General features: G+C 37.7%; 2 protein-coding genes across 2 annotated transcripts in view; both read right to left on the reverse strand.

Annotated features, from left to right (window-relative positions):
- Positions 1-6,105: 6,105 nt before the first annotated feature.
- Positions 6,106-17,886, reverse strand: gxylt1b (glucoside xylosyltransferase 1b). Its single transcript, XM_020926636.2, has 7 exons — positions 17,605-17,886; positions 15,741-15,930; positions 15,028-15,159; positions 13,859-14,110; positions 13,217-13,340; positions 12,760-12,932; positions 6,106-7,522 (listed from the first exon to the last, which is right to left on the reverse strand). The coding sequence occupies exons 1-7, from the start codon at positions 17,805-17,807 to the stop codon at positions 7,364-7,366; spliced, it is 1,233 nt and encodes a 410-aa protein (XP_020782295.2). The 5' UTR covers positions 17,808-17,886; the 3' UTR covers positions 6,106-7,363.
- Positions 17,887-20,450: 2,564 nt separating this feature from the next.
- Positions 20,451-27,378, reverse strand: part of yaf2 (YY1 associated factor 2) — a 30,662-nt gene continuing 23,734 nt past the window's right edge. Inside the window, exons 3-4 of the mRNA XM_020926502.2 lie at positions 23,599-23,754; positions 20,451-22,268 (exon numbers count right to left, since the gene is read on the reverse strand). Of these exons, the coding sequence (XP_020782161.1) occupies positions 22,001-22,268; positions 23,599-23,754 (424 nt within the window). The 3' untranslated portion in view covers positions 20,451-22,000. The remainder of the gene's footprint in view (positions 22,269-23,598; positions 23,755-27,378) is intronic.

Consider the following 27,378-nt stretch of genomic DNA (forward strand, 5'->3'; position numbering starts at 1 on the left):
TCTCAAAACTCAGTTGGGTTTCAAAATGGTTTCTGAAGAAAACAAATAAACAGGAGTAAACATGAGCGTAGGGACTTGTCTGTATGCATAATAAATATCAAACGAATCCATAAAAAATATTAACATGTAAAATCTGGAGAGTTGAGTTTTAATAATAATTGGATTGGGTTTGAAGTGCACTTTATAAGCTTTCTCTGAAGTACACCATTGTGCATTCACTCTGTGGTAAACTATTATTGTAGCTACTTGTGCCTGAGGGCTGTCTGATTAAGTTAAAAGTGCCAATCAAAACTTAAAAGAACTTTCACTTGCAAGGAGAGCGCCACGACAATGGAATACGGTGAGATATTTATTGACGTTGGATAGATGCGATGGCTGGAGGGAGACTCAGTGTGGGGGCTTCGTCTCCAATCCAAAATGGTCACCCAGCTGATTCGATCCCTCCCTCCTTAAAGATGAGGTCTTCAAACAGAATGATGGACGAGAGACACAGGGAGAGTTAACACAGGTGCTGTAGCCAAGATAGGCCATATGAATAGGGCTTCTGGGTAATTGAAGCCGTGGGTTGGCTGGAGAGAAGGCTGAGGCATGGTCCAGCTCCTGAATCTCAATTAATCATATTAACTCCATCTATATAGTTTATTTTCTTAAAGTTTTAGAAAAGGTATTACAATCACAACTCAAACTGGGCTGCTACGTTTATATGATGATGGTCTGACCAGGAGGCTCAAAAGTGGAGTCACGTTTTCGCTTTTTATTTCACGTTTAGACGAGCGTTTTCGGGAGGAAATCTGCATGCATACTGTGACGCAAAAGTGTGGGAATTCGATTGGGTATGCATGCTAGGTAGCTAGGTGATGATGTATGTGACGCAAACGTGTATGCGTCTTGACTAGATAGGCCAGAGTTTTGTGTCTTGGGCAGTGTAGACAGAAAAGATACGGAGGAGCATATTCAACTTTTCCACTCTGGAGGGTGGTTTCAGATTTCACATTTTTTAAGCCCCAAAAACACCGTCATCATCTAAATGAAAGGCACTTCTGATAAAATATTTTGTGGGTTTTACCTGCAAGCGTTCTCATGTAAACAGGCCCTCAGCTTGCAGATAGAGGACACATACAAGTTTTCCTCTGTTTCTGTATATGGACAGCACCCATTCATGATTAGCTGCAGGTTCTGTAGTGACAATTCAGATCAGAGAGAGAAATTTTAGGGTTAAACCAGCTTAATTTGAGAGACTCATGTGAGGTTCATTCTGCTTTCTGACTGGATGATAAAATAAACATTTATTTCAACATATTTACCTCATAAATGGGGAGTCAGCCTTCTTTTTGAACTCACCTTTCTCACCTGAGTCACTGTCACAAATAGTGAAAAACAAACATACCAGGAGTTTTGTTTCATTCATACATGTTTGAGTACTACTGCATTATTACAATACTGAAAATGCTCTGTTCCTATGCTATTATTATATATGCTTCCTTTCCTATTATGCAGTATCTGTAATGTGTGAATGACACAAAACACAACTCCAGGCATGTTTTAGATGATGAAACAACATAAAATAACACAGATCAGAAAATAACATAATACAGGCCCTTTAAAAACACTTCCACTTTACAACTGTATTTTGATGTCCATAGAATAACATGATAGCCATTAACCCCGATTTATAGCCCAATGGCGATGATTTCCCCGGACACATTTGCCTTTACCACACCTCATCTGGTCTATGTTTTGGTCTTGTGCAGAGCCTGTGCTTACACACAGTCATTTATTTCAAGTGTAGCTTTGATCTAATGCAGAGGTTGCTCTTCTGTGTTGAGATGACATTAATTTGACAGCTCCCCCCTTAATGCACACACTATATGATACATTATGCACACATGTTTGGACACACACCATTATACCCTGGTTTAATGTACTAGAGAAAGCCCCTGCACTCTTCTACTCGACAGCATCCATACTGCTACTACTATGTGATTTTTCCAGATATGCGTCAAAGATACACAGCCCAGCAGGGGGGGAATTTGCATGTAGTAATAAGGTCTACATATCACTGCACTATATGAGAAGAGGAGGAGCAGGAGCAGAGGTCTTGATGTAAACCAGATGCCATGCCAGTGTCTGTCTTATTTATCCATGCACTACTGTGAAGATTGTTTGATGCCCAGTGAGATGGAATCTGACATCTTTGGCTGCAGATAGAGAGAGAGGAGCAGGTTAGCAGATGGGTTTATTTACTTCACAGCACAGTCTCACAGTGTTTGTGAAGCACTACAGTGTAAATGCCACCGAGTATGTGCAAGTCTGGGTTTGTTTTGAAAAGCCATCTCAAAGATTACTTTCACTAGGCAGTACCCTTTAGAGTCCTTTGAGCGTATACCTTTTCTATTACATCTAACTTGTATTCATATACTTAAAAAGAAAACACATTTTACAGAATAACGTTTTGACTTTTCTTTGACTTTTTTCTTTTCTTTTTTTAATATAGGCAGTAGAAAGTATCCTCTTTTACATACACTTATCAAATGAAAGGCACATTCTGCTCCATATCTGTGACTATATATATATATATATATATATATATATATATATATATATATATATATATATATATATATATATATATATATATATATATATATATATATACTCTGAAAGGTCTTGGTTCCAAAGGCTTTATTTTATGATGTAAATGTTTTATGTGTTCACACTTGCAAACACCCCACAATTCCATCACAATCAGGACTAAACCCACAGCTAAACCTGGACAAGACTTGGACTAAACTCGGACAAGAACAGGACCAAAAACAAGTTTATGTCCAGACTAAACTGGGTTCAAACCAGGACAGGGACACAAAAGGTTATGGCCAACCCTCTTGTCGAAGCCTGATCTCGTCTCACCTCAAAAGGTTGGGCCTGGCTAATACTTGGATGGGAGACTTCAGAGAATACCAAGTGCCACAGTGGGGCACCAGTGACTATGTTTTTGTTGTGCCCTTAAGCAAAGCACATAGTCAGGCTGGTGCCACCTAGTGCCTCTGCTCAATTTCATTACTCTACAGTGACTGGGTCAGGAATCAGACTACAGTAGACGGTTTGCAAAAACCCTGGAAGTGCGAGTCCGGGCATCAGCCAAACAGCAAAGAGCCATACATTCTGTGCTGGTAACAATTCCTGAGATTGAGGATTTTAAGCCAGAACAAAGAGAATGTTCAGTGAATTTTATCAAGGGGAAAGATGTTATTCCCCTTCTTCCTAAGTTTATACCAGGTAGCCCCGTGAGCGGCGCATTACATACTCTACGACAAAATAGCAGCGATTGGAAAGAAAGCATCCTCCTACCATCTAGTGAACAAATTCTAACGCTGCAAGGTCAGATGGTTTCTACGAAGTGAAACCGACTGGCAACTTTGTTTCCGTCAGTTTACCCCAGGGCAGCTGTGTCTACAGTAGCTTATCACGTGGAGTAGCGTGGAGTAAATGAATAGTGCACACAATTGTCAAACAACTTTGAGATTCTGGAAAAGCACTATATAAGAAAGATTGTAAGGTTGATTTTGCTAATTTTTCTCTTTTGCCAAGACAGTTCATGCACCTTTCCTTTCCTGTGAATGCATTAGTATTGGTTGTGGTTGCAAAGACAATAGAAGGCAGTCAAGTGCTGTCATATTTTAATTCATGTTTTTCCTGTACATTGTAATTTTATTTCATAGTGCAAATGCCAGAATTAATGAATACTGAGTAACTGAAATATATTAAATGAAGAGCTTTTTGCAGTGAAAATACAATTAATGTCATTCTGTTTACCAAAACCAGTTTCTCTTAGTGTTCTTAGACACTTCAAATCTTGCTTATGCTCTGTGCCTGTGGTGTGTGAGTTAGGGTTGGTGATCGAGGAGCCAATGGTGTAGATTATCAGCCTCACTTCCATCACTTGACCCCAGGTGGCTATGACTTCAGAAGTAGTTTACCACCACATAGCATGGGGAGTAAATGATTGGAATGCATGAATATTATACACATTTTCCTGAGAAGAGAAGACATCTCTCCTGACACAAAATACCTGCTGCTTTCAAACTCATTTTATGGCTGTGCTGTTCGTGGAAAGTGTTTTGAAACAGAATCCCGCAGATCTCTCTCCCCTCCAAACATTTCAGGTGCAACAGAGCATTACAGAGTCTAGCCTTGGGACATGAGCCTGGTCTTTGTGCAGGAGACCACAGGAGAGCCCAGACCAGACTGCGGGACGGGTGAACAAGGACAACGGGAATCCTCCTCTTTTTCAGTTTCTGTGAGGTACGGAGATGCTTCAGGCAACAATACTGCAAAATAAAAGTGTTCAGAGGAGGTTCAAGGATAGCTCAACACATGCCTGCTGTATTCACTGTGAATAGGATACTGTTTTTATCTTTATGATATTTATGGCCTGTTTGAAAAAGAGCAAAGCTATGCATCTGAATTCTAATTAGTGACATTGGAAGAGAGTATTGCAGGCAGTATTGTATTGTATGCAACAAAACACAGGAACAAACAAACAAGAATATATCATGTAGCTGTCACAATATCAAATTTCTGTGTTCACAATTTCACAATTATTAATTTACCAACATCATAACCAAACTGTAAAATCCTTAAAAACAAAATGTTTCTGGGTTTGGAAATATACACTACCATCAGATGCTCTTCAAAGATATTTTAACAATTTAGAAGATACGGCAAGTAAAAATTCATCTCTTTCATTCATATTGTTTAATAGATCATGTCCATTCCTTTAGTAGGTGAGCAGGTTAGTTAAATCAGCCCATTTAATCTATAAAGTAAAGTTATAGAGACATAAACATCATTTTACCTATAGGTACGCCTTTTGGTTTAAATTGACTTTATTTTGTTCATAGAAATATCACAATTATTACTTTTTAGTTCATAGAATATAATGTGACTAGAATAATCACGTATCATTGATAATTATCTTATGAGTCTTGAAATCCCTAGGCAATTATTCAGGACAGAGGTCTTTCTTTGCATATCCATGGATGTGAACAGGCCTCCTCCAATAGTTTTGTTCATCAGTATAAAAACATGAACAGAAAGCTATTTTAAAATGAAACGTGTAACACAAAAATATAGAACAAAGTCTGCGAGCATATCTACCAAAATGGTAAAGTCCTAAGATCAAAGAAAGTGAGAATGAAACATGACAATACTCAAATTACTGCAAACTGGGAGCAGACGATTGGCTGTTCTGAACTGGACTGGGAAGGCATGAATTAGTCATTCAGTAGTCATTCATTTTAAACTCCACAAATTGAGCAAACCAATCTTTTCCATCTTTTCAATAGATATGAAACTCAAAGCTGAAGCGTGAATACTGGCCAAACATCTAAAATGAGAGTGACCCTCGCTTTTATATCTGGGTATAGCCTGACCCTTCTCCTCTCCTCTCACGCAGACTCCTCTCCGTCTGACAATAGATTTCCCATTACCGCTCTCTCCGTCCCTCCAGCCCTCCTACACGCCTCCAGTGTTTACCCCCAAGAGTGATCCGATTCCCCCATCCATGGATTTGTCTGTAAGCATATTCAAAATGTTATGGATTGAACACGCAAGAATATATTCCTCTATAAGTGCCAATGGGAGTGTGCGCAGTAGATTAAGGCTTCATTGTATTATAAAACCCCTTATCTTCATGTTTTTTTTCAGCACTACCTTCTGCATACACACACACACTCACACACACACACATCCAGGCTGGTAGCTTTTCAATTATGTAATTACAGTGGCACTGAATGGAGCCTGCTTGGACACTGGCGTTCCATTGTTGAAGCACCTGTCCCCCATAGACTGCAATTACCTGGCAGGCTGCAGGGGAGATGCGCGCTATTGTCCTGTGTTTGTGTGTTTGTGTGTCCATGTGCGAGCGCTGTATTCTCATCTAAGTACTCTGGCCACTGCACGGCTACAGCGGTCGTGTGTCAAATCATCAAATTCAACTCAATCAATGCTCTCAGGCAGGGACAGAGTATTTTGTATACAGCGGGTATATGAATAAATTAAGATAAGGTGGCATTACTCTCCAATCAAAATAGATAAACACATATGTTACATAAAAAACAAATTTTAATATAAAAATTGTGTAAAAATCATTTTTACAAAATTAATTGCTTCAAAGGATGCCCTTGTAATAGAATCACAGAGACATTAGCTTACAGTTAACAGCGGTAAAAGCAGTGCAAAAAGTGAAATTGACTTTGGCATAAGAACACGAAGGTTATTCACATTTGTCTGGAGTTTTCTGAATTTTCTAAAATCAAACCATCAGCAAAGAGATACCATACAATAGTAAATGTGTATAGAGAATAAAATACAGACTTTTATGGTGTCCAGTTTGAAATGGCTATGATCAGGTAATGAAAGTGGACCAGTGCATACGTTTTCATACCCTGCAGTGCAGAAAGACTATTTCCAGTTTATGTTTTTCTCTTAACATAAAAGAGCATTTCAAACATAAAAATACACATAATATACAATTCTCCAATATGGAAAGACAAGATATACTCTTCCAAAACAATATTAACTACAAACTATAGTTCAATAGTCAGTACCAAAGGAGGGGAAGAGGAGAAAAAAAAAAAAAAAAAAAAAAAAACACCTACTATTCTGAGTCATACATTTAAATTTGCAGAGATGTTTCAATTTCAATTTCAAACCAGTGTAAAGTTGTCCAAAAAAATTAAAAACAAAAACAAACAAACAGAAAAAATGCCCAGATGAATGCTAAAACTAATAAAATTTGAGCAGGTAAAAGAAATTACATGAATAACACAAAGTTGGAGTTACGCCTGAGTAGTTTTAGCACGGACATGTTTTTTTTTTTTTTTTTAAATCAGAACTTATAAAAGACATTATATGCACTGTGTAACTTTTCTGATAGAGGCTCCACCAACTGCTTGTTTCCATGCCGATGTTACAGTTTTGTCTCGAATGTTCCACAGCATGGCATTAGACTCATTATCTTGCATTTACACAATCACGGTTGTGTTTATGCTTAAAAAAACATTGAAAAACATGCATTCTTACTGTAAGCGGGGTTACCTTTCCACAGATCTAACCTGTAACTATGCCTTGTAGTGTCATCTGCTTGTCTCCATGGATACAGACAATCAGGTTGCAGACCCGAGAAAAGTTACATAGTGCACCTTTAAAAGAAGCTATTACTGTTTTGAAATAAAAGTGTGTCTTCAAATTGAAAAAGGTACGAAGCCTTTTTCGTAGTCTCAACATTTTAGTATTGTTAAGCCACCGCAGCGCCAAATGAAATCCTTTAGCTGCTTCTTGTGTTTTCATTTGGAGTTCATAATTATCCTCCCACTGCCATGTTGTTGATGTTTGCCAGGCTGTGCACTAGTCTCTTGGTGAAAAGCGGGTGAGATTTTCCACAGTAAGTATGAGTCGTCTTCAAAAGTTGTTCTTCCAGTGGATCCAACAAACCGCTCACCGGGTCTGTGCCAAACGAGTACTGCAACGAAAACAGCAGGTGTGGGTTAGTTAGTGAAATGCGGTGTCTCTTGGTTCAATTCAAACAAATGAGAATTCCCCAGAGGCTGACAGGTAGCAGGTGATGGAGCATTCAGACATACAGGGCTAAATTTTGTTAACGACCATGCTAACGCTGTTATTTCTGCTTGTTTAAAAGTTGAAGATGCAGGAGGGAGTAGTGGAAAGCATAGATAGGAGGTACTTAAAAGTTAAAATGAGCAATTCAGATCTCTAAATGGTGTCAAGAAACCCCTAGGGAAAGGCTCAATCCTAGATGCTCAGTGTGGATAAGGAAAGATGTACCAACAGTAGCGTTTTAGTGTTGTGGAGAGAGCTTTGGTCCTAACTGAAGCAGATCTATTTAAAATATATGTGAAGCAATTAAAAATAATTTGCAGAAAATAACAGAAAAAGTCTTTGCATTGGATCTATAGGGCAGACAACTTAAAATTTAAAACATTTTGTCTAAAATTGTCTTATAAATTATGAATTATGAAAAATATGCTCAAATTTGCTTAATATATCACTCCTACATAATTTGGATAATTAACAGCAAGGGATGTAACAATAACCGAAATATTGTGATATTGTATCGTCAAAAGTCTCACAATAATATCGTGGGCTGTCAAAATATATCAAATTACAAGTTCCTTTGCTTAAATACATTGTTTTATAGCAGCAACAGTTTAAAAACATAGGGAACTACATATCCCATGATTCATTTCATTGCAGACAACATGAAGAAATATGTTTTTAACTTGAATTCTTGGGATTATAATGGTAATAATTCACACCAAAATCTTGTCAAGGTATTTTAAGAGCAAAAAAGTGTCCTATCTACAATTATATCAGCTTCTTCAAAATATTGCAATACATTCATAGATTCATATCGAGATAATATCGTACCATGAGATTTGGATATTGTTACATCCCTATTAACAACTAATTAATTAATATCTCTCAATCATTTGTAATTTATGTTTTCAATTCTACTTTCTACAGCTGTTTTTCAAGGTTAAGTACATTCTTATTTCCTCTGTTTATGTCAAAATGAGTCTGGGTGTATTTGCCCTTAATTTGACCCCAAGTATTACAAGCAAGCACAAAGGATGAGAAGAAATATCGAGATTGTATGATTCATGATTCATGATTGGTAACACTGTCCTAACAAAAGAGCAATATATGAATTCATGTATAAAATAATAATTAAATCACCATTCCTCACATACTCTCATAGTACTTATCAGATTAAACTATTGTATTATGCCCTGTATAATAAGAGGTACTAACACTTGGGACTCAACTCTGTGACTTGAGAAGACTTGATGCTTCTCCTAAAAAAATACATGTTTTAGAAAATACTTTTCTCTTAACAGTTGATACATGCGGTGCTTAATTTTACAGGAACAAACTGGAACATGTCCCTCCCACTTCTCTGTTTGTCACTTTGGATGCAGCTGAAGTACTGTGATGTCATATCCTCAAATGTACTACAGTAATATACAGTACAATACAGTACAACAAAGGGAACTACATAGAACATGATCCTTTCATTTCAGTGCAGACTACATGAAAAAATAACTGCATTTTTAGATCTCAATTCTTTCTATTCTGACCGCAATGATTTACATGAAGATCTTGTCAAGACATTTAAAAAGGAAAATACTATATAAATACTCATATATAAATATACTATGACTTTAAGTAAAATTTAGCTTAAAGGTCATATAAATTGTTAAAATCTAAGCTATATTTAGTACTTTTGTTTAAAGACTTGAAATGACTTGAAGCTCAAAGCAGACAACTTGGACTTGATGGGGAAGTGACTCGAGACTCCACTTGGACTTGCCTCAGACTTGAGGTCAAAGACTTGAGACTTACTTGAGTCTTGCAAAACAATGACTTGGTCCCACCTCTGTGTATAATTATGCTGACATCCTGAATTGTACGTTGAAAGCACGATATCAGGGAAAGAACATGAGGGTTTGAGGTGGGGGTCATAATTACAGTTTACTGTAAGTCTCAAATAGTAATGTCTAAAACTACAACTCACAGCATTTGGACAACATATTTCCCATGATAAACCTAAAAAGTGCATTCACATAAGCAGCCTATTGTCATGTGGGACTCCCAAACTAGTGCATTCAGCTGGACTCAACATAAAGTGGTTCTCGCTTTTTCCGCTATAGGCTTACGGTCCGGTCATAAGTGGAGATTAGAGGCGAAATTTCATGTCTTTCCAATAATGAAAGTGCCTTTACAATGCTCTAAGGAAATCAAAGGGGAATTACCACTTTTATGCTAGCTCATTTGCTTGTGGTCGGGTCCCTCCTTGATATTGGGTCACAAAGAGAAATGGTGTTTTTATGGGCGCACACACAATCGCACACCCATTGGTCATAAAGTTGCGTTTACAGTTGCTTGTATTGATTTTGGGCGTCTGATGGGCCACTGTTGGTGCGCAGACAGCAACTCTAAATGCATTCATTGGTTGTAAAAATTTAACTGCAGTTTCCTGGACAGGGTTTCTGTATTCGAGGAAAGGGCGGAGAGCTGAAACATTTAGAGGCACAGGGGCTTATAGACAGACACGCAGAGACAGACAGGGAGGAGCGTTTCCATCACTTTGGGAGGGCAAACAAAGAAGTCAACAATAATAAAAAGCTGCCATCTGCAAAAAGGAGATGGGAGATTTAGTTTTTGAGCTAGTTCATTTTAAACAGTTTGCAGTGGTTCAAACTTATTCCTCACTTATATTATGCATCCCCAGCTAATCCTAATTAGACTTACACAAACTTTATTGATCCACAAGGGAAATTATTTAATTATTCAGTGTGGTGAGTTTATAAGCACAGAGACTAGGGCAGCGTTTTGCCATGAAGGTAAAGCTGACAACAACTAGCATGCTAATGTGCCTGATTATCGGACAATAAAGTGCTTTATAATTAAATGGAGACAGGACGCACCGGATATTTTACCTCAAGAACTGCTGGTACAATACAAATTTTACTCGAATACATGGGAAAATCAGGTACCTTTAATAAACATGGGCCTAATTTTTCTAATGAATGTATTACTTAATGACAAATGTAGCTTCATAATTCATTAAATTAATTTTGGTCAGTTTATCCAACATTTTCAGAAAGGAGCACTACTCACTGGTTCATCTCTCCCCCAGAAGTTATTATCACGGAGCATGACATATAAGGGCTGCAGGCTACAACACTGAACTATTATTCAGCGTGGAAAACAGGAGATTTCTGATAAACAAGTTTTTATGCATTTATGCACTCAAAGGCAATGGAACCCACAATTTCCATGGCTAGTTAATCAGCAATATTTTCAAGAAACTGCACTTTTTAAAGTTGTTATCATCTTTCGTTTTTCTATTTTTAAGTACTTTTTGAAGCAGTTTGGTCCGTGATTCTTAGAGCAAAAGTATTGTAAGGAAGTTGTTCAAATGCTCAATTATAGCCCAAGGATCTTTACACAGATGAACAAGCAAAAATTGATGAAATGGTCTCTTCCTATTAGATTAAACACACATACAGCAGATCTATAGCATTTGACACATCTCTACCTAAATTGCCTATTGAAAAATCCATGTGTTATGCTGTGTTGTGTGTATATGGTACAGTTTCATTTGACCGTAAACTGCTATATTGATCACACTCTATAAAGCTGCTTAACTGCGAGCCATGGATCAACCGCTGGACTGATCTATGTCCGATGTTTTGTTAATAGAGAAAGCAATGAGACTTTCAACAGTGATGGCTTCATTAAGTAAATGCCAGTCAGACCGTCAATATCATTACACTTGTGGTAAACAACCATAAACATCCTCAGGAGAAATTAGCTTTGCCTCTGGCTTAGTGCAAAAGGTGGACTACAGTGTGTACAGACAGGGTCCCCCGGGTCGGACACAATCCAAGATCTCATCACCAAGGTTACGGAAACAACCGATTGGTGGGGAACAGGTGGGTCACTGGGTTAGGAAAGGTCTCTTCCAATCAGATCTCTCATTCAACTCCAACTACACACTTGAATCAGTCAGGCAATTACTAGAGATAGAAAATTTTTACTTTATTGGCTGGCAGATATGTCACGCTTTTATTTGCACTTTTTTAACAGGGTATCTGCAACTGGCCTTAAAACTTAGGGCTCACAACCAAATTAAATACATTACCTTTTATTTTAACACTTCAACACAAAGATGGAACTGTACTCCTTTCTTACAGGAGTGAAGCCTATATTACGCCTATACTGAGCCTATCTTACGCTATTTGTCAAAAAGTTGTTTCCTCAGCAAAAACCTACCTGGAGTTTTGTTTCATTCAAACATATTTGATGCACAAACCCTGCATATTTAACCTTTACATATTAGTTGGGTCAAATTGAACCTGTTTTGACATTTGAGAGTAGTAAAAATACCCTAAGCATCACTCTTTAAAATTTGCCAAAATACACAAAAATGAAAATATTTTGAAATTTTATAGTTTTGTACAGGGGCTACAAATTTTTGGACATTGAGGCTGGTTTGGGTCTAACCCTATTGAGATGGATTTTAGATCTATCAGTGCAAATCAAATGAAGGAAAATGGAAGTTTTAGGGAATCTTGAAACTGTGAAACTGTTCAGACTATGTTTGTGTCTATTTTTTATGGCACAGTGTTGACAGAGGTCAAGAGTTCACTGTTTTGAGACTCCCTCATGCCTCAGGTTCCCAGATTTACTCATCTGTTGGTTTTTGAAGGGGCAAAAGGGAATCTCAAAACAGTGAAAGAGTGATCATCCTGTTTATGGTGCACATAAGGAACAGAAGTCAATCAAGGGGGAGAGAGGTCTTTTCTTCTAAGTTTCTTCTAAGTTTTTCACTTAGGACACCACCATTGTCTTATACATGAAAAAGAAGAACAAGAAAATATGGTCTTCCTGCTCTTTGAAAGATATTTATGTGGGATAGTTTATTTAATCATTCTAAATAGATATGTAGTTCAAAATTTGACACTCATAGACACTTACTATGTGGGAATTCCTGGTCTGGGTCAAATTTAACCTGAACCATACTGTCTTCACAATAAAAATGAACAGTTTGTAAACGTTAACTGAAGTTTTCTCAAATGGAAAACACTTTATCCCACCTTGTGATGTCGTGTGACAATACTCCACAGTGTGCTAGTGCTCCACAGTGTTTTTAAACTCCATACATGGGCCCACCTTTTGTATGGCCTCGTAGACTGCTCTGAAAGCCGGTTGTTTCCCATCGTGGAACACTCCTCTGTTTCCGTGGAGAATATAAACGCCTTCCTCTTCGGCCGAGGCACAGTTGCTGCCGTAGATGCAGTGGTCGGGGCGATAGTTCCACTGACAAGGGAACTCCAGCATGAACTCTGCACAAAGGAGAGGTAAAGGAATTTTGGGAATTTGTGTAATTTTTAAAATTCATCAGCCAAAACATAAGCATTGTAGAGGTCTAAACTTGGAGCTTCAGTATAATAGAGACATTGATTGTAGCACTAATATCTATCATGACCACTTGATGGACAGACTATTTCTTTTTACCAATCACTGGATAAAAGTTACAAACAGTTATCTTAACATAATATACCCTACATGTTGGGCCTAATAGATATGTTTTTATGTATTGTGCATTTACATTAAACAAAGTTCTTACCGGGATTGTAATGAAAGATGATATTAAGCAGATCCTGGTCTCCCCATGTGATGTTCAGTTTATATTTTTGAAGAAGAGGCATCAAAAGCTCCTCCCACCGTAGCCCCACAGAAGTCATGTCATTCTGCAAACACAAAGTTAGACAAAAGACTGGTGTGAATAGATGACGTGGACAGTGGGATTTTCAGGAGCTTAAACCAGTGTGAGAATAGATGTGGGAGAAGGAGGACCCCTTGTGGTCAGTTAGAAAAATACAACAACATGACAACAACAACACTGGGGATGCAACAATTCTATTTTTTCAGTTCCGATAATGATTTTGACACTATAGCTTTAAGTATCTGCCAATTCCCAGTATTAACCGATACCAAATTAGAGATTTAAAAGAGCATTTATTTTCATTATACAAAGATAAAATAAGACAAAACTGATCCAAATGTGTTATGGAGCTATGATGTATATCTTAAATAACAACTCTGTGTAAATAAAAGTATAAAACATTATGAGATTAAATCAGTTTATTTGTCCAACTAGGATATTAGCTGAACCCATACTCAAATCTGATCCAGCAAATTTTTTCAGTATCACGCCGACATTCGATACCAGTGCATCCCCTAAATGAAACTGAAGTAGAGCAAATACCTTAAAGAAAGCGTTCCTCATCCTGGTCATGTTCATGAGCATCACGCCGGAGTTGATGCCCGTGCGCCCGTAGTAGGGGTGGCGGGCGAAGCGGTTGTACCAGGCGATACGTGGCTCCTCGTGCTCTGGGGCCATCGCTGCCAACTGGGAGGAGTTAAAGTGAGACAGGAAGGACCACAGTCTGTCCATGGGCTGCAGGAAGAGGATGTCCGAGTCCACATACACCACCGAGTCCACCCTCTTTAAAATCAGCTGCAAGACACAAAGTTGAGAGTTGTGTTAATATATAGATTTATATAATGTGCCTAAACTGAAAACAGTCTCTACTTATTTTCCTAATGTATTATTACCATTTATAGTATTTTGTCCTTTGATATTATAATATATTATCATGTTTGAGTTACTGTGTCAAAATAATTTCCCTTGTGGATCAATAAAGTTTGTTCAAGTCAAAATTAATATTTGCATAAATATAATGTATGCAAGTGGTGAACCATAAATTACATTTGGATTGATGAAGATCTCTTTTGAATTTACTACACTATGTTTTAGAATTTATTTTCTTGACACATAAACCCTGGATCAGTATTTCACAAACTGTGGTGCGTGAGCTCCTTCTGGTGGTATACAAGGTCCTCTGCAATATTAATATTTAGTTAATTTAGAGTAAATTTTATTCACGTTTTGTTCCTCCTTTAGAAGCTTCTTGGTTAAAAAAACTACTTACTAAAACTACCTACTACTGCAATATTGTAGTCCAATTTATGACATGGTTATTAAATATTAAAGACCCAGTGTAGATCTGGTCGTATTCAGAAAGCCAAATAAATTTTGTATGTGGTATTTTGTGAGAAAGGTTTGAGAGACACTGGCCTAGATACGTTTTTTACTGATAGTTGTGTCTGTGTGTGCTTCGATATGATGCACGTACTAGACTTTATGCTTACAGGTCAGTGACATTTGCAATCTATCAATGTCTACTTTATTAGAAAGAGTTCTAATATTTAAAAAAAATTTAACAAAAAAAAAAAAAAAAGTTTTATCAAAGCAACTATTGTGTCCACATAATGCCAAAAATACATAATGAGAGGAAGCAAGTAGGTGCACAGGAAACTCACATATTTTAATGAACGTTGAACTCAAACTTTTTAATCCTATAAAATACTCACAGGAAGGAAGAGGCGCTGGGAAGCACAGGGCTTAAACAGCTTTTTCCACTCTGCAGCGTTCTCGCTGGGAAAACTGATTGAGTACAGTGTGTAGTTGAATCGTGTTCGAACGGAGTCAGGCCACGATTCCAACTGAAACAGAAATCAGATCTCATTTAGTTGTTAATTTATGGAATACTATTTAGGACTGCAGATTTTCTTGCAATAAGATTTGCAATTCATGTTTTGAAATCAACTTAATTCACAGTGCACAAGGTAAACACACAAAAGCACAAAAACTGAACATATTAATTAAACCAACAGAAGAATCCCATACATGAAAAATTTAAGCATGATTACACAAATCAGAATTCAATACTCGATACATGACTCAAGGTACGATATTATCAGAATATAAATGCGATGGTTGATATATTGAACATGATACTCTGTCATATTGCATTTTTTGTATCTGTTTCTTTTTATTCAACCACTACTTGTGCAAACTTATATGAAATACATCCTGTTTAATCATCAAAACAGTGACAAGTGTATTGTGCAAGTGTACTGCATAAACAAATTTCCTTCCTCTAAATAAGCAGTAAAATTGAAGCGCAATCACAAAATAAGATTGTTAAAAGATACCAAAAAATACTCTTGCCTAACAATTAAAATTTCAATGTCAGAGTGATTACAATATTTTACATAACTAATTTCAAACTTATGCCACTTACAGTCTCCATAAAACTTGCATGAAGTTGATCTTCAGCAAAGATGTGCACACACAGCTGTTTAATGCTGAAGAGAACAGCTGATTTGACCATTGTCAGAGTCTCCTCCTGTCTGCTTCCACAGGCCACCACAGCCAGGTGCATGGGAGGCTCCCCTGTAGAGTCTGCCTGGCTCTGCTGTCGCATTATGTACCTGAGGGAAAGGAGAAGTGTAAACGACAAGTATAAACTAGTACAATAACTGAACCACACACAAAACCAGTTCCCCTAAAAACACTCCCACACAAGCTCATGGTGTGTGTAAAAATACAACTGATGTGTGGAATTTACAACTGACGTGTTGCCCTTATAGATAATCTTTCTGCATACACAAACAGGACAAGGTGCCAAGGGCAAACCTGAATTATACGTGCACAGTTCTTACAAAGTACAAGGATGAACTGCCTGATAAAGGACTTTACTTAAAGGTGCATGATGTAACTATTTAGCCACTTGCTTGTCTCCAGGGTGATGCCATTGCTTTGTCTGAAATGCATCACTAATCTATCTGGCTTGTATTCACATACAGGTGGCTTTATTGCTAGATAAATTTCTTGATAACATTCTTTCCTACTGTGAGCAGTGTCTCCTCTCCACAGATTTGACCTGCAGCCTGTCTTGGTGGTATCAACTCCATGTCTCTGTGAAGTTAGAGAGTTAGTTTAATGCTACACTGCAGTACATTCTAGAGATTTCTTCATAGATTACTTGCTACTTTTACACCCCCCTGGAGACAAGCAGGTGATGAGAAGTTACACAGTAATAACAGAGTTCCCACTCTTTTTCACAGACAAAATTTCAAAACTTTTCCATGACTTTTTCATGACGTAAAGTGAATTTTATTGACTTTATGGCACCCTACATGTGTAGAATTGATCATACTTTTAGGGCTAAATATAAAATGTTAACCCTTTCCACTCACCTTATGGTTTGGCACGACAGTTGTTCAACATTCAAAATACTGTCAGTGCATTTATTGTCATCTCTTTTAAACAAAAGGCACATAAGTTCAGAAATAATCATAAGAGTCTAATGATAACTTAACAGAATGCTGTAGTTGCTTAAAAGAGATACAAAAATTTCATGACTTTTCCAGGCCTGGAAAATTACACTTTCAATTTCCATGACATTTCCAGGATTTCTATGACAGTGGAAACCCTGTAATAATAATAATAATGCATTGCTTTTATATAGCGCTTTTCTTTACACTCAAAAACGCTTTACAGAGCATTATTGATTCACTCCATGTCTGGTGGTGGCAAGCTACAATTTATAGCAACAGCTGCCCTGAGGCAGACTGACAGAAGTGATGCTGCCAATCTGCACCATCAGCCCCTCCGACCACCACCATTTCTTACGCACACACCACTTTCATACTAGGCAATGTGGGTGAAGTGCCTAAGGGCACAACGACAGTTTTTGTAACAGGCGCCCCATGGTGGCACCTGACTTTCCCAAGTACTAACCAGGCCCTGCTGAGCTTCTGAGCTCTGACAGGATCAGGCTTTGAGAAGCTGGTATGGCATAAATGCCATGAATAGTCAGCTGTGTCAATAAAATTGTTTACAAACCTCTATACTCTCTAAACTTTACAAACGTGGAATACAAAAAGGCTGTGATGTGGGCTACTACTGCAGCCCACATCACAGCCTCGTGTTGAATGCGGTCACGTGACGCATCTAACTTCAAACACAGCGTCATACGCGATCAATACACATTCCGATGCATGGACGGGTGCACTTTACATTAATTATATCAAAATAAAAGAACATGTATCCTTGTTACTACGCCCCGACAGACCCAGTAGGACCTGTAAATCCTGTCTCACCTATTGTACCAGTGCGTTTGGGTCCCAGTTTTGTCCGCGGCCCCTTGTCTCGTTCCAGGTTCTCTCGGAGGAACGAAAATCCGCTTAGTCCCGACGCCTCTCTCCAAAGTGTCCGAGTAAAACAGCTTAGAGTAGAAATAAAAACCCGAAAACACGGCAAACACCATGCACAGCAGAAGTGCACGGAGGTAACGCCGCATCATTGAGTTTAAAGGCACTACTCTGAGATTGGATCATGACACAGACATTTGCTGCACTGCTGCTGACTGACTGTGGCATTCACGCGACAACTGGAGCTTCCGGAGGGAAATGCTACAAAGTAAAACCACCAGCGGAAAAAAAGTGTGAGTGAATACGCCCTCTTGTGGACAATTGTAGACTCTACAGGCCTAAAATGAAATGACAAAAAATATTTCTCTTGTGTATGCGGTTTCTGTTTTTAATGCACGTTGTCAAAATGCATTTGCAATTTGGTCAAGTTTAAGTAAATAGCAAAACATCATCTTTCTTGCTTCATGCACCAACAAGAGTCTCCAAAGTTTAGAATATAGTGCATAAAATATATAGGCACAAAATATTTATTATTTAAAAATACAAGTGTACAGCAATAATAACATTTTACCACGAGGCTATGGGCTATACTGTCACATATTGATGGTTATGTTGTTTAGTCTATTTCATCTTTATAAATCACTGAATCAGTCGGAATGTTGCACTGTTACAATAAAGGTTGATTGATATTCATGGCTTGACTATATCTTTATTTCTCTACTTATTTTATTTCAGTACTTGGAATAATCATTTAGAGGCAAGCCCAATGCTTTCTTTAGGTCCTATAAGGTCTGTTTTATGTTGAAATCCCCTGTCGTTTCCTGTCCTCGCCTCTGCTCCGTGCCGCACACTTGACGCAGCGTTCCCCGCAGCAGAGGTCGGGACCTCTCTTGGGGGAAGGGTGGGAGCGATCAGCAAAGTTGTTTCCCCACTCTCCCTCCCCCCGAGTCCCAGCAACTTTCAATTGGTTTCACCTCTGAAAAGAGCCTTTCAGTACTTTAAAGGACTGCTCGTTTTTACTGAAGTGCTGGCGAAGAAAAAACAACGTCAAAGTCAATTGCAATTTCATTAACTTTGTCTGTGGGAGAGCTGCTGACTAATAAAACTGTAGGATGCGCTCAGAATACTGAAAAGCGTCTCGCTGCTACACTGATGCATGGGTATTTGTGATGAATGCAAACCAGTGAAGCGTCATATTAACATAATCCGTGTATGACCTCTGACCCCCGTGTTATGGGCCAGAAAGGAAGTGCTTATTGTATAATTTCACCAGATGGAGCAACAAGTCACTGCACAATACTCATCTGCCTGACAAAAGACTTTTAGAGTAAAATATATTCAATTCATGCATATGATCAAAGAGAGGGCCGATTTTGTATAGGCCAGTTCAGAGGTGCAAAGTATCATTCATTCAAGAGTGGATGAAAATGGTCAGGCCTAGTATTTCAATAAGTAATTAATGGTCTTATATTACACAAAATGGACTCTTTTGAGCTTTAAGGCATGTTAGAATATTGTTACCTCCCCAAAAACATTGCTAGATTGTGTTTTGTTTCTTCACCGTGATTTTACTTATCTACAGCCTCAGTTGTCGTAATAGTAGTAGTCACACCAATAGTTGAAGCATCTTGAGTAATAAGTAATAGTGATTAGTTAGGGCAGCGGTACTGTTTCTGATTCATGACTTGACAGATTTTTAAAGCTGTATGCCCTTCTTGATGCAAACAGGCCGAAACTGGAGTAGAGTATATTTATAGCTATTGGTGTGTATTGAACTTCACTGTTGAAACACATGATTATCACATAATGAAGACTATTTGTATCACCAGACCAGAACATCCCCTGGCTGACAGAGAAATGGCACCGCGGTGACTAGACTTTAACTGTGCTGGACTAAACTGGAATGCACAATATTATCTCAGTGTCTTGGGGGTTCATGTCTCCGGGTCCCGGAACCCGCACTGATTGTAAATAAACTTCTCCCGCATTTCATTTTCAACTCTTGGGGATAACTTCAATTTATTCTACAACGCATAGCCAGTGATGGGAAGCATACTTTGAAAATGTATTTAGTTACAAAATACTGAATACCTGCAATAAAATGGATTTAGTAATGTATTCTGATACAGTGCAACCAGAGTACTGTATTCTAAATACTTGGAATATTTATTAAATTATAGTGTTAAGATGCAACATAGTATTAAAAAGAGCATTATGTTTGGTTCACTGTTTTTAAAGCACTTCCTATCACTAAATGCAGATGGAAAAATCTCACATGCAGTCACCACAAGAGCAGAGTTTTCTATTCGTTTCACTGATTATGAACCATTTGAAGCCTTAATTACATGATCACCGTAATGTATTCCTTTGATTAGAAAAGTAACTCTACTCTGAATACCAGCAAATAAAAAAGTTACTGTACCAGAATTCAGGAACTAAAAAACAGTATGCTGAATATGTATTCTTTGTACTTGTATTCAGTTACATTCCAACACTACACATAATATTCAATTTGATCCCACTCTTAATAATAATAATTACGCTTTACATTGCTTTTTTCATTCACTCCACAGCTGCTGTGTTAAGACACTACTGTAGCTACAGCTGCCCTGGGAGTAGACTGACCTAAGCGAATTGGCTCTTGAACGACTACCGTCCCACTGTGGCACCTGGTATTCTCTCATTCCAGTAGTAACTAAGCATTAGCTTCTGAGATAACATGAGATCGGAAATTTTCGAGGTGATACGGCTGCTATACTAACAAAAACAATACAAACAGAGGCACCAGATTTTAAGTAAATTTTGTTATTTTCTTATTCAGACATGTAATAAACAAATCCACAATTTAAAACAATTGAGCATGGCAGAGCAAAAAGTGACCCATTAGAGTGTCTTTTCCATTTTTGCAACAACCAAATATAGAAAAAAAAATCCTCGTGGTTCTCACAAGCCCAAACATCTAGTCCCAGCTAGTGTAGTGAACCTATAAGAGCTTTGACAAAAAACAAAACTAACAAACTATGGAACACAGTTTGTCTCACAATATATTGAGACCAAATCATGCCACAACACTTCTGCTTAAGGTGTGCTAAATGATAATGTCAAATTCAGACAGAAACACTGGTATGACCACATCAAAACAACAGATCTTTGAAATATCAGTATTTAACCTAAAATGTAGTTAGTCTCATCTATAGTCATAGTATTCCTGGTAATAAATCCTACATGTGTCTGCATAAAATGTGAGTTCCTGAAGTCCACAACTTTGCAAGCCTGTACAATACATCATGGGCATGAGAGATATTTAAAGAAAAAAAAAAAAAAATGGTTTCCTAGAGTTGACAAATTTAAAATGGCGTCCACTTGGCTCTGAGTACGGAGTGCGGACTCAGCAGTTTTCCAATGTAGCTGCAAGCCTCATACGCAGCTAAAATCGCTTATATGAAAAATGACTGACAGAGGGGAAAATTGATTGAATTTCTGTCAATTTAGCAGATTTTTTAATATCTTTATCATTATTTTGTGGCTTTCATATCTTACCAATGCAGAGACACGCCAAAAGCCTTTAGTAAATTAACCAAGTTTCTGAATTGCAAATTATATAAGATTTAAAGTCATCCTGTTGATGCAAGCAAACCAAAAATGCAATTTGAAATATTGAAAATTTTCGAGACTAATTTAATAGACAATTACAAGATTCCCCATAAAACATCCCCTGGTTAAATCAAATTGTACTGTACACAATTGATAATGTATTTAGAGCTTTAACAGTCACTCAGAAATCTACAGTAGAGGCAGTCAAGAGTAAAACAGTTTATGATGAATATAGTCCACACATATTGATTTTTCGGTATATGAGGAAAAAATGCGTTTGGGGACAGGATGTAACAGGACAGCGATTGACAACTCCAAAGTGAGTTTCCATAAAGGTCGATCATAGCTGGTTCAAAGCTGCACATTTGGCATTTCAAAATTAAATGTCAAAAACCTTGAAGTGCAGAAATACAGGTGTGACTGAATCGCGTTCGCAAACTGTCAAGACATCCTCAAGTTCAAAAGTTCAACCTCGTCCTGAAATAGGTTTGCAATCTACCTCCGATGTTCCAATGGCAAGCTTGGTAGAGTAGGATCCCTTTAACATACATTTTCAATGTTTTCAGGGCTAAAGTGTTAAATATTGCTTGTAGGGCAGTGACAAAAAAGTACTATTGTTGTTCTCGAAGCCAAAATATCCAAAATAATCCATGTGTTGTAGCGGAGTAGTAGTAGTATGCTCCAGCAGTAGTCTGTAGATGTTTTGAAGGATTTCCGATAGTTAGTACGGGCTGGTTGTATGTTGGTTTACTCAGTGGGACTCCCCGTTGACTGAGCTGCCCTCTCCGCGGGGCGATGAGGAGCGCGATAGGCCCCTCTCCGTGTTTTCCGAGCTGTTGCCGTTCTGGCTGAGGTGGTCCGAGGATGCGCCCGCACTAGAGGAGGAAGAGGAGGTAGAGGAGGCGGGGGTGGAGGCGGGTTTGGCCTTCTCCTTAAAGTCTGTGATGATGACAGTCAGGTCCCCAACAGTCACCTCCAAATGCTGCGCGCTGCTCCGGTCGATGTTTTTTAACCTGGGCCTGAGATAATAAACAGAAGAGGTCAGGTAAAGGTAATTGTTGTAGAAGTTCAGTGACATATCAGTATCTATCTGATATCTAAAATGTAGCCCATATTTGGCACCAGTATTTTTTTCAAAGTTGCCCCAGTTTCTGTGTGCCCATTGGCCATTCTGAGTTTGTCCTCAGTGTATCAGATTTATCTTTGGAAAAGATGAATGACTAAAAATGGAAGTAAAAGAGCAATTAGGATAAAAAGGTGGCCGTATGTTTGGATAGTCATGCAATTAATTAATGTGTAGCCCAGATCAAAAATGTATTTGCAAAGTTATACGTTAATTAGACAACTTTACTATAAACTAACAGTCGTTTGTTTAGTATCTTAATATTGATAAGTATACTGAAGATGGCAGAGGCACACTGATTTGTGGTGTATTTATTAATGGTCACGCCAACTACTTTTGAGTCTTCATCAGGGCTGAAGCCATCTGCCAACTTCTTTCTACTCAACAATAATTTAAGCCCTCTGATCTGATGAGCACCTGTATGTGTAAGTTTTGATCCAGTGCAGCACTCCAATATCGTTCTTTTTAATCTTAATATTGATATTGGCAAATATTGGGTACTGGCCACAATAGCTTAACAAACATTGAATACTGGCTCAAAAATCCATACTGGACAATCCTTAATTTACAACCATACAAAATTCAAATTCCAAGATGATCAATAAAGTTACTGAAGAAGTTCTTAGACTTAAGCCAGACGTATACTGTGCAATTTTTGAGACGATTTTTCACTCGTGCCACTGTTTTTGGGATTGAGCCGAGCTTTGGCTTAATAATGTGTCGTGCTTGGTGTAGTATACATGGGGTAAGGAGAACCGATTAATACCTCACGACCAGCTCCTGATTGGCAATCGTCGGTCGCAAGAATATCAAACCTGTTTAAAATCCAGCCACTTCTCGTGAGGGTTTCACACTGTTGAAGTAATTCTTATAGTGTGAGAACATGAATCGTGGGCTGTGAACTTTTAAACACTGCAATTTGGTTGTACAGTTTGAGCTGGGGCTGAGTGAAATGATTGAAAATATCGCATAGTGTACACCCAGCATTAGACAAACTTCATTGATCAACAAGGGCAATAACTTTGTTAAATTATCCAATCAGTGCATTTTGTCATTTTTTTAAATAGTCTCCCTTGTGGATCAATAAAGTTTGTCATAGAAATTCTACTTGGACCTATTTTTCCATGTATTATCGTAAATACATGAAAGCATTTACAACGTTAAAAAATTCCTAAAGATAAAAGCATTGTATTAAAAATCAGTGAGCAGATGTGTAAGGGATTCACCTCATCTTCTTGTGACTGTTCTTTTTCAGTGCTGGCTCTCGGTCGCCTTTTTCTCTCTCCACTCGCTCCTTCTTTTCTTTCTTTGGCTGCGACGGCAACACAAACTGCTGTGTGACCTGCTGCTGCGTGACGAGCTGGGACACCGGCCGGGGCTTCCTGATGAGACACCACCAGGGGGCGCAAAAGAGAGAGAACAGCACACAGACGTTAAGAGTCAATGCAAGGTTTTACTAAGAAGTATGATAAAGGGGAGATAAATGTTTATGTTTGCGCTGTAAGTTTGCTGCTGTCTGAGATTTTGGTGATTCACAGAAAGAAACAACAAAGGTTTGGTTGTTTTATTTTATTTTGTCAAAGAAAATGTATGTGGTCTTGTAAAATAAATCAATAAATCCTCCTTTTAAGTGCTATTACTTCACTCAACAAGTCTATTTCTGTGTGCAGTGTAATTTTGTAATAGGAATAATAGTTTTTTTTTCTTTTCAAAAATTTTAACCAACTTTCATACATGATTTTGCGCAATTAAATAATTTTAGCTATATGTGCTGCTTAAACATATACGTGACAAAGAATAGCGAAGTCATTATGACCTATACAATTTTAGCTGCACTTCTTTTTAGATTCTGAACCATGTGAAACTAACGCTGCAACAACTTTAACACAATGTATATTCACTTGAATGTACAGAACAAACCAACTGAACTATTTAACTTTCAACAAAGGGAAAGGCAGATATAGAGAGATAGCAAAGGGCGAGAAAAGAAATAATGTAGATTAATGAGAGCTAAAATCAGAGTGAACACAGCGCTTCATGGTAGCTCCACAGCACAGGAGAGTGTATAATGAGTGTCAGGACTGGTTACAGGACAACACGGTTCAAATGGTCTTAATGTGAGCAGCTTGCAGCAAAACGTCTAAATAAAACCTCCAGGTGACAGGTGAGAATGGAGGAACCCTGCGTGAACCTGCCCCAGAGCAAAAACAGATGTAGGAGAAAGAGAGAGAGAGAAAGAGAGAGAGAGGGAAAGAGAGAGAGATAAAAGAGAAGAGAAATGGAGGACGAAAGATAGAGGATAGATATATTTATAGATGGTAGTCCTCCTGGGGTTACTGTTTTGGGCTTATGTGGATTCCAAAGAGAGAATACAACCGCTTTTCCTCCACCAGCAGTAGCACAAAGTCATCTTGAGTTCAATTTAAGTTTAATTTAAAGTGCACTATGTAACTTTCTCACGTCCCATCACCTGCATGATACAGTTAAAACTTCAGAACATTATCCTGCTGGGCCTTTAAGTTACAAATTGGGATTTAAATGATCTCTTTATAGTATTATCTCATTGTATCAGTTTTGTAGCACATGGTAGGCCTAAACTGTATTTATTACTATATTTAAGGCTCCTAGTTAAGTAAGAATCAAACTGAAACATTTGGAAATTAATGGATTTCAAAGACATTTTTAAAAACAGATTATTTAACTACAGTTTTGAAGCATTTAAGCATTTTATTTAGCCTTGATGAACAAATCTAAATATCTCCTAGCCCTATATACAATCTGCCATACTCTTATCTTACCCTATTTAAGTTACTGTGTAGAGGTCTGGGGAGATTCTTATAAAAGTAAGACAGACGTATTGTTCAAAAAAAATTATATGAATCGCTCACTTAGTCGGATATAGAGAATATACACATGCACTTTTTTGCCAATCAAAGATGCTGAAATTTGGGGACCTGGTATATTAAAAAAAAACAGTTTCGCACAAATGAATTCAAATACAACCTGAGAGGTCAAATGAATTTTAAAAAACAATTCTCTCAACCACTCTCAAAAGCATGTGTGTTACCAGATGTGGAGTAGACTTATGGAATAGTTTATATGACCATATCAAAGCTTGTACTAATTTGGTGCACTTCAAAAAACAATATAAAAATCAAATCTTACATAAATACAGAGAAGACTAGAAATATTGCCTTCACAAGGCAATATTTCATTAGTTGGACACATGCATTTCTTTGGCATTGCATTTTGTTTTGAGACAATCATGGGTGATGAATTTTGTGCCTTCTTTCTCATTATTGTTAGTTTGTACGACCATAAACGAAAACAAAACTGGCATCATTAAAAAATTAACAGAAGATCTAAAAAAAAAAAAGTGATTGTATTTCCGTTAGAGGGGTTAGTATATGGAACAATATGAGTGATGACTTAAAAAAAAGTCTAACAGAAGAAGCTTAAAAAGAGTATAAAGCATTATGTTTTGAAAGATGTAGAGCATAGGAATGAATGACTTATGGATTACACTTTGTTTTAATTTATATTTTGTCTTTTATATATACACAGTATGCCACAAGTGAAATTGTAAATGCAAACTTGCTGTTCATACGATGCCTTTCTTTCTTGGAATTCTGTCATTGTTTGAAAGGGTTAAGCATTATAAGTACATTTTACTTCAGCCTAAACCCTTTCGGTCATGATCTGTGGTTTTGTAGTCTATGTTTAGTTTTGCTTTGTTTTGTTTTGTAGTGCTGCAAAATGACCAAATAAAACTACTACTATCGAAGTGATAAATTATATTCGTGTTATATTCAAATCAGTTTTAAAAGTGCTTTCATAAAGACTGTTTCTCTGTACAGAAAGAATGCCATTTGGTCTGAAATGGATGACTGGCTGTGGTGCCTGTTAAAGACACATCTCTGAATTTCACATTGACACTTGCACAATGCATTTTGTCACATTTCTGCTTCATGAAACACTGTGGCACGATTTATTGGTACACCCATAATTACAGTAAAATGTGGTCTTTATTTTACTAAAGGCTGTGGCTCCTTTACTTCAGTGTAACCGTATAATAAAAACATTGTGGTTTCAAACTAAATGTGTCCTAATTGGCAAAATCCTTTCATGCAAAACTGCCAAAAACAGACATCCTCTCGAGCTGCTGACTCGACTACAGGAAGGCAGATCTCTGGAAGTGTCTGACAGAGGAGATGGGTTAGAAGTGCTATTAAAAAGGAGAGACTAAATGCTCTTCATAATTTAGCAAAAGAAAAATTCATTTCTGTCAACTGGACAAATGTTATTGTTTTTTGAGTGAAGGCATTTCACAGCTCAATTCAGGTACAGAATTCAATGTTTCTTTTGCTATGGATCCTACCTGAACAACCGAGGGATTACACAGACATTTAATTCATTTATCACATATTCTCAGTTAAATGGTATAATAACCACAATGTCCTTGCAGTAACATGAATGAATTTGAAAAAGAGAAGGAGAGCACCTGCTTTGAGAGGTTCCACAGTATGGCATTAAAATTATCAGGCAAAATAATAGGGTCACCAGCAGAAAGGTTACATAGTGCACCTTTAAAAACATGGATTTCCTCAAAAAATGTGCAAAATGAGTAGCCCAACACAACAGCTCCAGATATTAATTTTGCATGCTCTTAATAACTTCACATATTCTCAGTTAAATGTTATAATAACCAATATCTCCCTGCAATAACATGGATGAATTTGAAAAAGAGAAAGAGAGCATCATTTAACTGATATTAATCCAACAGCCTTGCTATTGCTTGTGTCCGTGGAAAATTTTAATGGTCTGAAATGTTCCACAGTATGACATTGAAGTTACCAGGCAGAACAATACAAGTCAGGCTGGTGCCACCTAGTGCCTTCACTCAGTTTCATTTCTCTCCAGCTAATAGGGCAGGAATCCCAGAACCCTGGAAGTGCAAGTCCGGGCATCAGCGAAGAGCCATACATTCTGTGTTGGCAACAATTCCC

The sequence above is a fragment of the Boleophthalmus pectinirostris genome, unplaced genomic scaffold (genome assembly GCF_026225935.1).
Source record: "Boleophthalmus pectinirostris isolate CB_2022bp ecotype Guang Dong unplaced genomic scaffold, ASM2622593v1 HiC_scaffold_18, whole genome shotgun sequence".
Taxonomy (NCBI): Eukaryota; Metazoa; Chordata; class Actinopteri; order Gobiiformes; family Gobiidae; genus Boleophthalmus; species Boleophthalmus pectinirostris.